Genomic DNA, 17,213 nt, shown 5'->3' with positions numbered 1-17,213 from the left:
CTGCTTTTATAATGGTGAATATTCTATTATGAAGAAAGTCACAAGTGTATACACAAACATGCACTAAGAGTGAAAATCATACTGCTGTCGGTTCCTTTCCGTCATTCGACAGATCTGATTGTAAAAGGTTCTTCAAGCGTTGGTTTTTCAGATCATCCTCTTTCCTGAAAAAGCAAAGCAAGTGGTCTGTATCTAATCTTTCAGTGAAGAGCCTGCAAGAGACCAGAGAAACTATGAACCATGGTGGAGCAGTGGATAGGATACAGGCCTTGCACACAGAATGTTCTGAGTTCAAATCCAACAAGGAATATTTTCCAACTTTTACATGGCTAACCCTAACCCTCTACCAGTTGAGCTATGCTGTTGGCTGAGAGTTACAGGTTTCCTGGTGGTTTTAACTTGTTTTTCTAGAAGTTAGTCTGCAAAGGGATGCATCACTAAGGATATCAGTCAATTTATCCATCACTAAGGATATCAGTCAATTTATCCGTTGCCCCAAGTTACCGGGGACACTTGACTCGAGTGGGAATCGAACCCACTCAAGTCAAGCCAAGTCATGTTATTGGACAGACGCTCTACCAGTTGAGCTATGCTGTTGGCTGAGAGTTACAGGTTTCCTGGTGGTTTTAACTTGTTTTTCTAGAAGTTAGTCTGCAAAGGGAAGCATCACTAAGGATATCAGTCAATTTATCCGTTGCCCCAAGTTACCGGGGACACTTGACTCGAGTGGGAATCGAACCCACTCAAGTCAAGTCAAGTCATGTCATTGGACAGACGCTCTACCAGTTGAGCTATGCTGTTGGCTGAGAGTTACAGGTTTCCTGGTGGTTTTAACTTGTTTTTCTAGAAGTTAGTCTGCAAAGGGAAGCATCACTAAGGATATCAGTCAATTTATCCGTTGCCCCAAGTTACCGGGGACACTTGACTCGAGTGGGAATCGAACCCACTCAAGTCAAGTCAAGTCATGTTATTGGACAGACGCTCTACCAGTTGAGCTATGCTGTTGGCTGCGAGTTACAGGTTTCCTGGTGGTTTTAACTTGTTTTTCTAGAAGTTAGTCTGCAAAGGGAAGCATCACTAAGGATATCAGTCAATTTATCCGTTGCCCCAAGTTACCGGGGACACTTGACTCGAGTGGGAATCGAACCCACTCAAGTCAAGTCATGTCATTGGACAGACGCTCTACCAGTTGAGCTATGCTGTTGGCTGAGAGTTACAGGTTTCCTGGTGGTTTTAACTTGTTTTTCTAGAAGTTAGTCTGCAAAGGGAAGCATCACTAAGGATATCAGTCAATTTATCCGTTGCCCCAAGTTACCGGGGACACTTGACTCGAGTGGGAATCGAACCCACTCAAGTCAAGTCAAGTCATGTTATTGGACAGACGCTCTACCAGTTGAGCTATGCTGTTGGCTGCGAGTTACAGGTTTCCTGGTGGTTTTAACTTGTTTTTCTAGAAGTTAGTCTGCAAAGGGAAGCATCACTAAGGATATCAGTCAATTTATCCGTTGCCCCAAGTTACCGGGGACACTTGACTCGAGTGGGAATCGAACCCACTCAAGTCAAGTCATGTCATTGGACAGACGCTCTACCAGTTGAGCTATGCTGTTGGCTGAGAGTTACAGGTTTCCTGGTGGTTTTAACTTGTTTTTCTAGAAGTTAGTCTGCAAAGGGAAGCATCACTAAGGATATCAGTCAATTTATCCGTTGCCCCAAGTTACCGGGGACACTTGACTCGAGTGGGAATCGAACCCACTCAAGTCAAGTCAAGTCATGTTATTGGACAGACGCTCTACCAGTTGAGCTATGCTGTTGGCTGCGAGTTACAGGTTTCCTGGTGGTTTTAACTTGTTTTTCTAGAAGTTAGTCTGCAAAGGGAAGCATCACTAAGGATATCAGTCAATTTATCCGTTGCCCCAAGTTACCGGGGATGAACTGGACACCATATTCTCAGTAGCCTACTGTACACTATTTAATGGGAAACTGCAACTCAGTAACTGTTGTTTACACACAAACATTGACTGTATTGACCTCAGAGATGACTTCTGTGTACTTATACTGTATCTTATTCAACTCATCATGAGCAGAGCTTTCATTAGAGCCTAATAAGAAGGCTCTGTGACGATTTTGAAAGAAAAACCTTTTGGAGCTCATAATTGGCAGCCATCTTGCATTTGAAGGTCAACAATAGGTCAAATCATTATATAAACACCAAATATGTATTCCTTGACCAAAATAAGCTCTGAAACCATGTATTGTGCATCTTTGTAGGTCAAACCATTAAAAAGTTTTCACGGTCGCCATTTTGGATTTTGGTCTCTCAAAAAATTTCCCCGACCCTTTTAAAAATACACCCCGGCTAAATTTGTTTAATAACCCTCCTAGATGACAAATCCATTGAGAAACGGACCTTCGCTCTCCACGGTCACGGAAGTGCCACAGATGACCCAACTAAAAGTACAAACTTTGGCCTTCACCTTTATCTAATCTTTCATTGAAGACCACACAAGTGAACAGATTGAGTAAGAACCACTGTGGTGCAGTGGTTTAGATACAGGGCTTGTAACCAGAAGGACAGGCAATTTAAAGTTGATTGGTAGTGACTTTTTTTTTGGTCCCTAACATTCATCGAGCTCTGGACTTAGTAATTTTGTGTCACTACCGAAACAAAAAAAAAATTGTTCCCCCAAAAACCTGTTAGGAGTACGTTTCAGGCAATTTAAAGTTGATTGGTAGTGACTTTTTTTTTGGTCCCTAACATTCATCGAGCTCTGGACTTAGTAATTTTTTTCCCGTTTCGGTAGTGACACAATGGTGTCACTACCGAAACGGAAAAAAAATTGTTCCCCCAAAAACCTGTTAGGAGTACGTTTCAGGCAATTTAAAGTTGATTGGTAGTGACTTTTTTTTTGGTCCCTAACATTCATCGAGCTCTGGACTTAGTAATTTTTTTTCCGTTTCGGTAGTGACACAATGGTGTCACTACCGAAACGAAAAAAAAATTGTTCCCCCAAAAACCTGTTAGGAGTACGTTTCAGGCAATTTAAAGTTGATTGGTAGTGACTTTTTTTTTGGTCCCTAACATTCATCAAGCTCTGGACTTAGTATTTTTTTTTCCGTTTCGGTAGTGACACAATGGTGTCACTACCGAAACGAAAAAAAAATTGTTCCCCCAAAAACCTGTTAGGAGTACGTTTCAGGCAATTTAAAGTTGATTGGTAGTGACTTTTTTTTTGGTCCCTAACATTCATCGAGCTCTGGACTTAGTAATTTTTTTTCCGTTTCGGTAGTGACACAATGGTGTCACTACCGAAACGAAAAAAAAATTGTTCCCCCAAAACCTGTTAGGAGTACGTTTCAGGCAATTCAAAGTTGATTGGTAGTGACTTTTTTTTTGGTCCCTAACATTCATCGAGCTCTGGACTTAGTAATTTTGTGTCACTACCGAAACGAAAAAAAAAATATTCCCCCAAAAACCTGTTAGGAGTACGTTTCAGGCAATTTAAAGTTGATTGGTAGTGACTTTTTTTTTGGTCCCTAACATTCATCGAGCTCTGGACTTAATAATTTTTTTTCCGTTGTGTCACTACCGAAACGAAAAAAAAATTGTTCCCCCAAAAACCTGTTAGGAGTACGTTTCGGGCAATTTAAAGTTGATTGGTAGTGACTTTTTTTTTGGTCCCTAACATTCATCGAGCTCTGGACTTAGTAATTTTGTGTCACTACCGAAACGAAAACAAAATTGTTCCCCCAAAAACTTGTTAGGAGTGCGTTTCAGGCAATTTAAAGTTGATTGGTAGTGACTTTTTTTTTGGTCCCTAACATTCATCGAGCTCTGGACTTAGTAATTTTTTTTCCGTTTAAGAAAAAAATGTTCCCCCAAAAACCTGTTAGGAGTACGTTTCAGGCAATTTAAAGTTGATTGGTAGTGACTTTTTTTTTGGTCCCTAACATTCATCGAGCTCTGGACTTAGTAATTTTTTTTCCGTTTCGATAGTGACACCGAAACGAAAAAAAAATTGTTCCCCCAAAAACCTGTTAGGAGTACGTTTCAGGCAATTTAAAGTTGATTGGTAGTGACTTTTTTTTTGGTCCCTAACATTCATCGAGCTCTGGACTTAGTACTTTTTTTTCCGTTTCGGTAGTGACACAATGGTGTCACTACCGAAACGAAAAAAATATTGTTCCCCCAAAAACCTGTTAGGAGTACGTTTCAGGCAATTTAAAGTTGATTGGTAGTGACTTTTGTTTTGGTCCCTAACATTCATCGAGCTCTGGACCTAGACATTTTTTTTCCGTTTCGGTAGTGACACAATGGTGTCACTACCGAAACGGAAAAAAAATTGTTCCCCCAAAAACCTGTTAGGAGTACGTTTCAGGCAATTTAAAGTTGATTGGTAGTGACTTTTTTTTTGGTCCCTAACATTCATCGAGCTCTGGACTTAGTAATTTTTTTTCCGTTTCGGTAGTGACACAATGGTGTCACTACCGAAACGGAAAAAAAATTGTTCCCCCAAAAACCTGTTAGGAGTACGTTTCAGGCAATTTAAAGTTGATTGGTAGTGACTTTTTTTTTGGTCCCTAACATTCATCGAGCTCTGGACTTGGTAATTTTTTTCCCGTTTTGGTAGTGACACAATGGTGTCACTACCGAAACGAAAAAAAAATTTGTTCCCCCAAAAACCTGTTAGGAGTACGTTTCAGGCAATTTAAAGTTGATTGGTAGTGACTTTTTTTTTGGTCCCTAACATTCATCGAGCTCTGGACTTAGTAATTTTTTTTCCGTTTCGGTAGTGACACAATGGTGTCACTACCGAAACGAAAAAAAAATTGTTCCCCCAAAAACCTGTTCGGAGTACGTTTCAGGCAATTTAAAGTTGATTGGTAGTGACTTTTTTTTTTGTCCCTAACATTCATCGATCTCTGGACTTAGTAACATTTTTTTTTCACCATTGTGTCACTACCGAAACAAAAGTTTGTAGTTTGTCACTACCGAAACGAAAGTTAAATCCGAAAAAATCACTAAGTGTGGAGGCCAAAATCGTCCCCCCAAAAACCTCTTAGGAGTACGTTTTAGGCAATTTAGAGTTGATTGGTAGTACTTTGTAGTGACTTTTTTTTTTGTCCCTAAAATTCATCGAGCTCTGGACTTAGTACATTTTTATTTCACCATTGTGTCACTACCGAAACGAAAGTTTGTCACTACCGAAACGAAAGTTAAATCCGAAAAAATCACTAAGTGTGGAGGCCAAATTTGTCCCCCCAAAAACCTCTTAGGAGTACGTTTCAGGCAATTTAGAGTTGATTGGTAGTACTTTGTAGTGACTTTTTTTTTGGTCCCTAAAATTCATCGAGCTCTGGACTTAGTAAAAAAATTTTTTCACCATTGTGTCACTACCGAAACGAAAGTTTGTCACTACCGAAGCGAAAGTTAAATAAAAAAAATCACTAAGTGTGGATGCCAAAGTCGTCCCCCCAAAAACCTGTTAGGAGTACGTTTCAGGCAATTTAGAGTTGATTGGTAGTACTTTGTAGTGACTTTTTTTTTTGGTCCCTAAAATTCATCGAGCTCTGGACTTGGTACATTTTTTTTTTCACCATTGTATCGCTACCCAATACCGAAACGAAAGTTAAATCCGAAAAAATCACTAAGTGTGGAGGCCAAATTCGTCCCCCCAAAAACCTCTTAGGAGTATGTTTCAGGCAATTTAGAGTTGATTGGTAGTACTTTGTAGTGACTTTTTTTTTTGTCCCTAAAATTCATCGAGCTCTGGACTTAGTACATTTTTTTTTCACCATTGTGTCACTACCGAAACAAAAGTTTGTCACTACCAAAACGAAAGTTAAATCCGAAAAAATCACTAAGTGTGGAGGCCAAAATCGTCCCCCCAAAAACCTCTTAGGAGTACGTTTTAGGCAATTTAGAGTTGATTGGTAGTACTTTGTAGTGACTTTTTTTTTTGTCCCTAAAATTCATCGAGCTCTGGACTTAGTACATTTTTATTTCACCATTGTGTCACTACCGAAACGAAAGTTTGTCACTACCGAAACGAAAGTTAAATCCGAAAAAATCACTAAGTGTGGAGGCCAAATTTGTCCCCCAAAAACCTCTTAGGAGTACGTTTCAGGCAATTTAGAGTTGATTGGTAGTACTTTGTAGTGACTTTTTTTTTGGTCCCTAAAATTCATCGAGCTCTGGACTTAGTAATTTTTTTTTTTCACCATTGTGTCACTACCGAAACGAAAGTTTGTCACTACCGAAGCGAAAGTTAAATAAAAAAAATCACTAAGTGTGGATGCCAAAGTCGTCCCCCAAAAACCTGTTAGGAGTACGTTTCAGGCAATTTAGAGTTGATTGGTAGTACTTTGTAGTGACTTTTTTTTTGGTCCCTAAAATTCATCGAGCTCTGGACTTAGTACATTTTTTTTTTCACCATTGTATCGCTACCCACTACCGAAACGAAAGTTAAATCCGAAAAAATCACTAAGTGTGGAGGCCAAATTCGTCCCCCCAAAAACCTCTTAGGAGTATGTTTCAGGCAATTTAGAGTTGATTGGTAGTACTTTGTAGTGACTTTTTTTTTTGGTCCCTAAAATTCATCGAGCTCTGGACTTAGTACATTTTTTTTTCACCATTGTGTCACTACCGAAACAAAAGTTTGTCACTACCAAAACGAAAGTTAAATCCGAAAAAATCACTAAGTGTGGAGGCCAAAATCGTCCCCCCAAAAACCTGTTAGGAGTACGTTTCAGGCAATTTAGAGTTGATTGGTAGTACTTTGTACTGACTTTTTTGGTCACTACAAAGTCTAAGACCCATCTTTAATAATAACCATTCATTACTTAAAAGTTAATGTCTCTGTATGATGGCATGCACTGACCACACCCCCAAACCGGGGGGTCTGGGGGTCCTCCCCCAGGTGAATTTTGGGAGTTTGTCAGTTTGATACCAAATCCAGTAGAAAACCAGAAGAAATGACGATCCAGAAGAGTGTCAGGAGACATGGTCAAAAACCAGGAGACTCATGCGGGATCCAGTAGTGTTGGCAGCCCTGCCTGGTATTCCTAAACGTAACCTCAGTAAACTATATCTAAACCTAACCTTATTCCTAAACGTAACATCAGTAAAACTATGCCTAATCCTAAACTTATTTCTAACCTTATCCTCAGTAAAACAAATACAAGAACCGCAGGTCCACGAAAACAAATGGGGGTAGCGTGCATTGGGGCGAGACTTTCGCTTACCCCAGTCAGTCAACGTCGCAGGCTCGCAGCAGCCGTGGAGTAATTAAACACAACAAACCACGGATTACGTTCACACTAACACCCTGGAGCCATTTAGAAGCACTTTGTAAGAAATCTAACACGTATGTTGATTTAACGTTAGTACATGTGTTTTATTGTTTGACATTCAACATGGCAGATTATAATATGGGCTTTTAACAGCCCCTCTTCGTATCGGCCCGTTCCGACCCACTTTCACCCCTGAGTACCTGCCAGGCGAGTACAGTGATGGCCCCGTGAAGACAAAGCCACACATTTGCATTTATATGTGCGAGGGTCGATTCACTGGATGTGTGTCCGCGATGGACGATGAGCCAATGGCTCAAGGCAGCAGCAGTCCACGACGCATCTATTGTTCTGGGTGGAGGGGGTTGACTTCTTTCTTTTTCATTCGAAATTTTACGCGGAACACCTACCATTACTTCGCGGTACAAAAGTGTCACGCGTACCAGGGTTGATAAACACTGTTTTAGTGAATACCACGCAAGTTACCAGAATAATAAGAACCTCTGTGGTGGAGTGGTTTAGATACAGGGCTTGCAACCAGAAGGTTCCAGGTTCAAATTCAACTAGGGTTTTTTCCCAACTTTTATCTGACTCTTGTGGTCTGTATCTAATCTTTCAGTGAACAGCCTGCAAGAGACCAGAGAAACTATGAACCATGGTGGAGCACTGGATAGGATACAGACCTTGCACACAGAATGTTCTGAGTTCAAATCCAACAAGGAATATTTTCCAACTTTTACGTGGCTGTTTCACCCTTATCTAACCTTTCAATGAAGAACAAGTGAACAGAATTAGGATGAATTACAGTGGTGCAGTGATTGAGATACAGGGCTTATAACCAGAAGGTTGCTGGTTCAAATCCAACAAGGACACTTTTTGAACTTTTACCTGACTCCTGCACCTTTATCTAATCTTTCAGTGAACAACACGCAAGTGAACAAAGTCAGTAAGAATCACTGTGGTGCAGTGGTTAAGATACAGGGCTTACAACTGGAAGGTTCACAGTTCAAATCCAACTTCGACATTTTTCCAACTTTTACCTGACTCTTGCACCTTCAAATCCCACACATGCTGATTTGCCATTTCCAGGATTTGAGTCTGGAGTCCCAAGACTCAAGACCCAAAAGAGTCTTGAGTCGAACCAATTACTCCCGCGGAGACATCAAATTTCTCTTTTGGGGCTTAAGTCCCAAGACTCAAGGCCCAAAAGAGAAATTTGATGTCTCCGCGGGAGTAATTGGTTCGACTCAAGACCCAAAAGAAGGTGAACTGACTGTAATGATTCAAAATGTCATATATAGAATAGAAACCCCATTCAAATTTTAAAATGTTCATCCTAATATGGACATGTTTGCCTGAAAAGGGATCTTTGAAATGTTTCATTGTTTTAGAATAGTACTCCTTTAAAAGTTCAGAGATTTATAATGGAGGTCGATGGAAGATTTTGGGACCTCAAAAAAATACTTTCACCTAGAAACTCCATTCACAGTTAAAACATTCCACCTTACTGTGGGCATGCATCCTTGAGATGTTTTACTTTGAAATTATTTGTAGTTTTTGAAATATTTAACTTTAAGTGCCCAATGCATTGTCAATGGCAATGGACATTTAAAAGGGGAAAAGTACAAACTTTGGCTTTTACCTTTATCTAATCTTTCATTGAAGACCACGCAAGTGAACAGCATAAGTATGAACCATTGTGGTGCAGTGGTTTAGATACAGGGCTTGCAACCAGAAGGATCCCGGTTCAAATCCAGCCAGATCTTTTTTCCGGCGCTTTTACCTTTATCTACAGTAATCTTTCAGTGAATAGCACGCAAGTGAACATGATAAGTAAGAACCACTGTGTCAATCTCAAGCATACATATCCACAGTAAGGTGGAATTTTTAAATTGTGAATCAAGTTTATAGGTTAATGTAGCCACCCCCCTGACAAAAACGCCAGGGTGGTGTGTTTATGTTTGGAACACAGTTCTTATATGACATGATCTAAGATTCCCAAATGGGGATTTCAACACAAAAAATAAAGCCACGAACCATGGAACAGCGCCCTCTACTGGCAGTGACTTCAGACTTCGGTGCTCTATATCCATTGCCATTGACAATGCATTGGGCGCTTAAAGTTAAATATCTCAAAAACTACAAAACATTTCAAAGTAAAAAGTTCAAGCATTTGTGTCCACAGTAAGATGAATTATAAAAAGTGTGAATGGAGTTTCTAGGTGAAAGCGTTGTTTGAGTTGCCAAAACTTTTAAAGGAGTACATTTCTAAACCTATGAAACATTTCAAAGATTCGTTTTCAGGCAAACATTGTTCACAGTAAGATGAACATTTTAAAGGTTCAATGGGGTTTCTAGGCGTAAGTATGTAGGACTAGTAGCCTGCCAAAGTTTGTACTTTTTACTCTGAAATCTATAAAAGCAGTGATGGTCAATGGCAAAATGGACAAGAGTTTCTAGGTGAAAGTGTTTTTTTGAGGTCCCAAAGTCTTCCATCGGCCTCCATTATAAATCTCTGAACATTTAAAGTTTGAATGGGGGTTCTAGGCGTAAGTATGTAGGACTAGTAGTAGCCTGCCAAAGTTTGTACTTTTTTCCCTTTAAATGTCCAGCGGCCCACTGGAAATTTATTTTCTGTTTATTAAAGAGTTGGAGAGACGGGGAGACTCCTGTTACTCCTGTTACACTCTACAGCAATGAGTACTATCAGAATAGAATAGAAAAAGACCTTTGACCTTTTAACAAAACACTTTTTGTTTTAACCAAAAGATATCACTTACCCTACAGTACCTTTAACTCTGTCTGTGGGTTTTATAAATATTAGGATGATGCCTGTTGGGAACTTATTAACACATCGGGTGCCAAACACGGTCTGAACCGTGTGTTTACATAGTGGCGGTTCCGAAGCTTCGGTGCTGTTCACGGTCTGAACCGTGATTTCAGTCTTTTTGTTTTTTTCGTTTTTCTCCGCGCGGGCGGGGCTAGAGCAGCTCTGGGAGCACCCATTGTAATCCTGCGAAGGAAGTGCCAGATCGCTCACCGGAAACACTTTTTTTCCCCCCATCCGGTTCCTGTCTATTTCCTACTTTGAAACGCCTATATCTCCAAATCTGTTTCCTGTGGGGAAAAACGGTCATGCGCGATGCGCGATCCCCCCCCCGTTGTAACCCGCGAGGAGAATGTTATGGTTCCAGCCTGTAGCTAGGCTCATGGCAGAACATGAATCGATGCTTTTTTTTGCGTGGATTTGCTTGTAACGCACGCGGAAACGTTAAACAGCAAAGCGCAGTCAATGGGGAGAATGCTGGCACCCACGGTAAGTTGTTATGAAAAAATGCTGGCACCCGATGTGTTAACAAGAGATTGTGATTTTTTTTGGAACATGTTCTTTAATAATGGTATGGTATCATGGTCAGACTCAGTACAGTATCATGATCAGCATGATGTCAGTATCATGGTCAGTATTATTGTTAGTCATAGTGATTATCATGTCAGTATCATGGTCAGTATCATGGTTAGTCATGGTTATTATCCTGTCAGTATAATGGTTTTGGACATAAAGGTTTCCACCTGATAGGAACAATTTGTATGTTTGTCCACATGTTACGAATGGTTTTCTTTTCACCTGCAGTGTAGCTGAGTGTTGAGAAAAAGGTCTAACCTGCCAGGGAATTCGATGTCATCAATGGTCTCAGGGAGGGGGACTCCTCTAGTCTCAGGTAGCAACAAAACCAAACCCCCGGCTACCAAGGCTACAGTTCCTGTATGGAAACCCGACATGGAGGCCAAAGATGATGATACATTAGTGATTCACAAATATGTTATGGAATCAGTTCAAAACATGAATTATAATACAACTAGGTAGATTGAACTAATGAACTAATTAATTGAATACCTCCTTCAAAACCATGAGATTGTCAAGATATGCCATTTCCACCTGAGCATTTACTGATGGATTTTTGACCTTGATTGTGACCTTGACATTTGAACCTTGACCCACCAAAGATGATGAGTGGGAGCTCCAGCCAGATGGCAGCCAGTCTGTAGAGCATGAAGGGAGCAACGATCCCTCCCACATCACACAGAGTAGAGCACACCGACACTCCCAGGTTCCTGGATTAAAGAGAGTTGAGACGTTTCATTGGTTAACTTTAACTACAGCATTCTCTGTACACATGCTTGCATTTGGATAGACAATCTTCTCATGTCCTCAAACAAATCACAGTATGTGATGTCAAATCATAGTCAGGTGTGTAGTGCTACTTTTAGAAGTGGGGGAGCACAACTATACCGCTTGTTTCCCTCTACACCAATTCTCTTCACAAAAAAGTGATGTGAGCTTGTAGATCGGCTATTTTGGCCTAACGTTCCCCCCTTCTGTGGCACGAGAGCTGCAGTCAGTGGTTTGAAAGCACAAGGTTTTGGGTTCAAGACCATTAGGCACATTTTCACTCTCCATCAAAATTCTACGAGGTTAAGTATTTCGTTCTCATTTGTATCTTCCATGCCAGCGTGGCACAAGTATTAAGGTCAGGGGTCTATAAACAGAATGTTCTAGAATCAAATCTCAAAAACAACCCAATAAACAACTAACAACTATGAAATCAAACTGGTGCGATTTAAAATAAAAAGTTCATATGCCTCAATAATAAACTGAAACTGCCATCAAATAAACTGAAGACAGGAAAAATCACCTTCCATTCCTAACCACCATTCTAATAAAAGATAAATCAAGTGGCTCAACAAAACAACTGTCAAACTAATAATAATATGAAACTATAGGAGAAAAAAAAAAATAGGAAATCACACTAAATAAAATGCTTTTAGACCGCCCTCCTGTCCTGTGTAAGGGGGGGGGGGCAAGAACGAAAGCATGAACGTAACAGTTCCAGATACTAGTTTGTTCCTGTTCACGGCAATAGAACATTTGTACTCTGCACCCAGATTTACACGAAAGCAAACAGAGATGTTACAGTGGTAATGGGCAATCATCCCATTACCACTGTTGGGGCTCAAGGGCCTGCAGGGACATTAACACCATAATACTCAACAACCCATACAGAAAACCAACATGGAATCAATCCAATATTGTCAACACAACTTTACAACTTACAAGAAGAATACATCGCAATAATATAACTTAGGAAGTATCGAAAAGGCCACAGTTTTTGGTGAATAAACAGCCTACAAAAACATATAGAAGATAGAAACATGAAACCTCACCTTACTGAGGTAGGATAGAGTTCAATGTTGACAAACACCACCATCTCAAAGGCCATGGTGATCCCCAGCCGGCCGATGCAGGCCACTGCTGTCTTCAACCAGAACATACCTGATGTAAAAGTAGTTAAAGCACACATTCCTATAGTGCCACAGTCAGTGGTGGACAAAGTATTATACTCAAGTAAACACTCAAGCATTCAAAAGTACAAATGATGAAGTACATTTTCAGAAATGTGAAGAAATTGAGAAAATAGCAGATCTACAAGCTCACAACGTGTAACGCTTCAATGCGTTGTGACTGTGAGCTTGTAGATCGGCTATTTTCACTATTTTTGAAAAAGGGCTTAAGTGGGTAATTCAAAAGTACAACTCTTCTACATTTCTTGAAATGTAGCGGAGTGAGTCATCAGCTTGCAAAAAAACAAAAACAAAAAACAAATACTCCAAAAATGTACTTAAGTACAGTACTCAGGTAAATGTACTTAGTTACTGTCCACTACTTGTCTACAGTACAGTACACATGTTGGGAAAAGAACACAATAGGTTTGAAACTATTCAACTGAAGAGAATTAGTCTTTGGCCATGGGCTTCCTCACTGTCAGGAATGAAGGCAGTGATGATGCAAGAGGCTCCGGCTACGATGTTGGCGGTGGCGAAAGGCAGACGCCTGCCGATGCGCTCGATGGTGAAGATGATGAGGAAAGCGGCGGGAAACTCCACCAGGCCTGAAATCAGGAAGTCTACATAGACATTTCCTCCTGCTACTATCCCCACGCGCATTATGAGGCCCTGGTACACCACAGCACTGGTGAACCTACAAGCATGGAAATCATAAGATCTGATCTTTCCTTTTACTTGTAATTAAAAGATGTACTGTAGGTTTGAAGTGTCATATCTAGAAATAGCTTCAATTTATATTCATATGTATATAAACAATTAAACATTCAAACCCAGCCCACATACCAGCCCAGTTATTTTGGTAACAGACGTTGACCTTGATTGTGACCTTGAACTTTGAACTTTTGGACCCAATGGTTAATCATCTCTTTGAGGCAGCGTACTGATTTATTCTCTCCAAGTATCATGACAATCTGATCTCAAATAATTATAATGCTAACAAACAACCAACAAACAAACAATCAAACAAACAAACAGATGTCCTACCATGCATTGCTAAAGATAAAAAAGGGTGTTCCGTTAAAGGATTCACAAGGCTAAGTCACCTGCCCTAGTGCGTCAGTGAAGCCATTCATCATAAACAGATCAGCCTGACTTAAAGACCTGTGATTTATGAAGACTCTCACCAGTTGAACATGAGAACGAAGGTGTGTTTTCTCATGTTTGGAGTTTTGATCAGGTCCATGAAAGAGGCAGTAGGGGAATCTGCGATATCATCTGTCAGTGTCTGGAAGAAGGAAAGCAATACGAATACTTGATCACAAAAACAAGATACAGAATATGATTTATATATAAAATCAGGACTTTCAATATTTCCACTATGTCAAAAATGAAAGTGATTTTTTTGTTTAGCACAGTACTGGCTCTTAAACATGACTGGTACTGTATTTCCTCTGTGCTTTCAATCCATTTCTCATGAATCTCCCTCTGTCGCAATTCAAACATGTTAGAAACCAAAATCAACAAAACTCCATCAGCAGAACACACAGCAAGACTTTTAATCAGCGAGAAGACTGCAAGACGGCTGCAGAGGAGACATTTTTGCCCTTCAGACTCAGGCACATCCTCTTAGGCTGGTACAAATCTTGATTCCTTTGGCAGAAATGGCAGACCCCAACCACCTAATCCTAAACATAACCGCTTGATTGGTGGACCTTGTTGTGGGTGGTATAGTACTGTAAGCACTGCATGAGAGCCTAAATTACATGCAAAAGGAAGTCCCTTAACCGGCTTAAATTCAGTGCAAAAAGTCTCTTAAAACGAGAAGGCTGGTTGCACCAGCACACTCCAGCGTCAGTGGGTGCAAAGAACTTACTAATGTACCTCTATGTTCGTTGAGAGTTTCTTCTTGTTTTCCTTGGCCATGGCCTCAGTGATCTCCACAGCTTTAGCAGACTGGTTCTGAGAGAAAAGCCACCTGGGAGACTCTGGAATGAACCTATCAGACAAAGACTATGTATAACTATGAAAGATAGATATGCACAGGTAGTAGACTGACTTCACAGCAACTCTTTACACGCCGTCCCATCTTCAGTTATCATAGACCAACAATCATTTGAGCCAGGAGGTCATCCATGCACTGTACAAGAGAAGAACTGTGAAGGTGTTTTCTCACCAGTAGTAGGACAGGAAGAGGAAATAGGGTGCAACGATGGCCACCTGCAGCCAACGCCAGTCAGTGATGTAGTAGGCCAACAGAGGGAGGATGAGGTTACCAACGCTGAAGAACATCTGGTACAGAATCCCCACCGTCCGCCTGTACTCCATCCCAACTATCTCTGTCACTGCAATATGACACAGTATATGTGCTTAAAATTCACCAGCAGAAGAGCTTTTGGAGGGATATTTTGTAACATAATGAATAGGCTACTACTAATTTAATTATGGGATATGCAACACTGTGAGGTCATTCATGGATGGATTTTATTTTGTCATTGAACACAAGTGCACAACGAAATGTTCTTAATGGCATCAATCTAATGCAATGCAATGCATGATAGAATGCATCTATGTTGGTAGCAGCATAGGTGCTAATACATAAATAAACAATATAAGTCAGAATGTACTGTGAGTGTGAGGAGTTCATTAGTTTGTGAGCATTTTGATGATTCACTCCACCCCAAATTTTTCAAATCGACCTCATGGTGGTGCTATAACAAGCCGCTTTACACCACATGGATTTCCGCCTAAATAGATTTCTGCCTAAATAGATTTCTGCCTAAATAGATTTTCCAACATTTAGCATTTTCTATTTTCTCCAAAACACACTTTTTGCTAATAGTCCTACAGATTTGGTCCAAAACTCACATGAATCGGTACACTTAACAATAGATGATTATTGTCCTTACATAATACGTATGTGACCATCCAGCCTCCTTTGACACCAAAGCCACAGATGGTTCTGAACACCAACAAGCAGATGTAATTAGGAGCCACAGCTACAAGGATCCCCGCTATCCCATTGAACACGTTGGATATCAGGAAAACCATCTTCCTACCATACCTGCACAGAGACATACATTGGCACAAACAGTGAGAGGATTCCAATCAGTGCAAGAAATAATAGAATATTATAGTCCTGTGTGATTCACCCTCAGTCACCCCACTAGTAGGCTACTATACTGTATGTCAGCATACATCAGTCTAAACCTCTTAGCTCATGGAAATCATGCATTTGTCTTCATAATAGAATGTAACTGTTTCTCAATATTAACTGCAGAACACTGTTGCTGATGTGAACTCATTCTGGTGCATAATACTCTGAGTTTAAAGTCCATCCATATTTACGTAGATAGTAGATACACAGTAGAATTATAATAATGCAGGCCAATTCAAAATAAAGGGTTATTTGATATGTTATACCTCTTAAATGCATAAGAGGTTAAATTGTACGCAATGCAGAACATTTCATGGGGGAAGGCTCTTACACAAACCTCAATGTATAATGCTATATCATTATTAGGCATAGTTATTTGATGATTGAATTAAAAAAGTGTACCCTTCTGCAAAGAACAGGAACCATTTACAAGAGCGTACCCATAAGCCAGGTGGCAACTGATACAAATAAAATAAAATAAAACATGTTGACTATCAGGTAATTAGTCACAGTTATACCTGTCAGCCAGGTAGCCCGTAACGATGCCGCCAACCAGGAAGCCAATATTAAGGGAGGCCTGGTACATATCTACCACCCAGGCATCTGCACACACCAGGTCAAACTAGGACCAAGAGAACATGTTGTTTATTTAAATACTACTGTATCCTCTGTAACTTAACTTATTTGTGTAGCACATTTCATACGCAAAGGCAATTCAAAGTTTCTACAGAAGGCATTAAAAAGGCATTTAAAAAGAAATAGAAAGAATATTATCAGAAAAATATAGGAAGAATTATGGCCACATTATGGTTTTACTCATTATTATCAACAACAAGGTGATTAGGAGTATTGTGTAAGAGCATCCCTCGGTTCAGCCACCAACAAGTGGAATTCCACTGATTACAGCTCATGTTTCCAAGAAATGTAATGTTCCCCTGAACACTTTATATGCACCAAGCACATTGGGGTCCCACATTGGAAACCCGTTTTCTCTGTACTCTTTCTGTGCACACTTTTCATTGCTCTGGCTCAATACTCCATCAGAATCAACTCAAGAATTCACCACTTGAAATTCAATCAATGGTTGATTATCTGAAAGGTTGCCTTAGAACCTCTGTAAGTATCTTCCAGAAACGTATGTGTAGCATACTAAACTCTGTTTGTTTTAGACAGTTAGTGTAACTAACAGTTAGTAGACTGGTGCCAGATAACCAGAGATGTATCATTGAGTGAAAGACAACATTGCATTTCAGTCAGTAGACAGTTTGTCACTCACCTCTGTGACGATGGACTGCCTCCCCTCATAGTTGTATTCCCAGCCACCCTTCAAGGACAAGAACAAAAACATGTATTCAATTCAATTAAGCAAAATGCCTTGATTTATCAAAGAAGATCTATGCCTTAGGAAGGTATAATGAAAAAGGACTTC

General features: G+C 40.1%; 1 protein-coding gene across 1 annotated transcript in view; it reads right to left on the bottom strand.

Annotated features, from left to right (window-relative positions):
- Nucleotides 1-48: 48 nt before the first annotated feature.
- Nucleotides 49-17,213, bottom strand: part of slc22a2 (solute carrier family 22 member 2) — a gene marked incomplete at its 5' end in the record, with an annotated part of 30,268 nt that continues 13,103 nt past the window's right edge. The window contains 11 exons of the mRNA XM_084082152.1: nucleotides 49-164; nucleotides 10,949-11,048; nucleotides 11,288-11,400; nucleotides 12,511-12,649; nucleotides 13,071-13,324; nucleotides 13,815-13,915; nucleotides 14,512-14,626; nucleotides 14,804-14,972; nucleotides 15,537-15,691; nucleotides 16,303-16,406; nucleotides 17,061-17,108. Of these exons, the coding sequence (XP_083938278.1) occupies nucleotides 77-164; nucleotides 10,949-11,048; nucleotides 11,288-11,400; nucleotides 12,511-12,649; nucleotides 13,071-13,324; nucleotides 13,815-13,915; nucleotides 14,512-14,626; nucleotides 14,804-14,972; nucleotides 15,537-15,691; nucleotides 16,303-16,406; nucleotides 17,061-17,108 (1,386 nt within the window). The 3' untranslated portion in view covers nucleotides 49-76. The remainder of the gene's footprint in view (nucleotides 165-10,948; nucleotides 11,049-11,287; nucleotides 11,401-12,510; nucleotides 12,650-13,070; nucleotides 13,325-13,814; nucleotides 13,916-14,511; nucleotides 14,627-14,803; nucleotides 14,973-15,536; nucleotides 15,692-16,302; nucleotides 16,407-17,060; nucleotides 17,109-17,213) is intronic.

The sequence above is a fragment of the Gymnoscopelus microlampas genome, assembly GCF_963454915.1.
Source record: "Gymnoscopelus microlampas genome assembly, chromosome: 16".
Lineage (NCBI taxonomy): Eukaryota > Metazoa > Chordata > Actinopteri > Myctophiformes > Myctophidae > Gymnoscopelus > Gymnoscopelus microlampas.
This window is presented reverse-complemented; position numbering and strand designations above follow the sequence as displayed.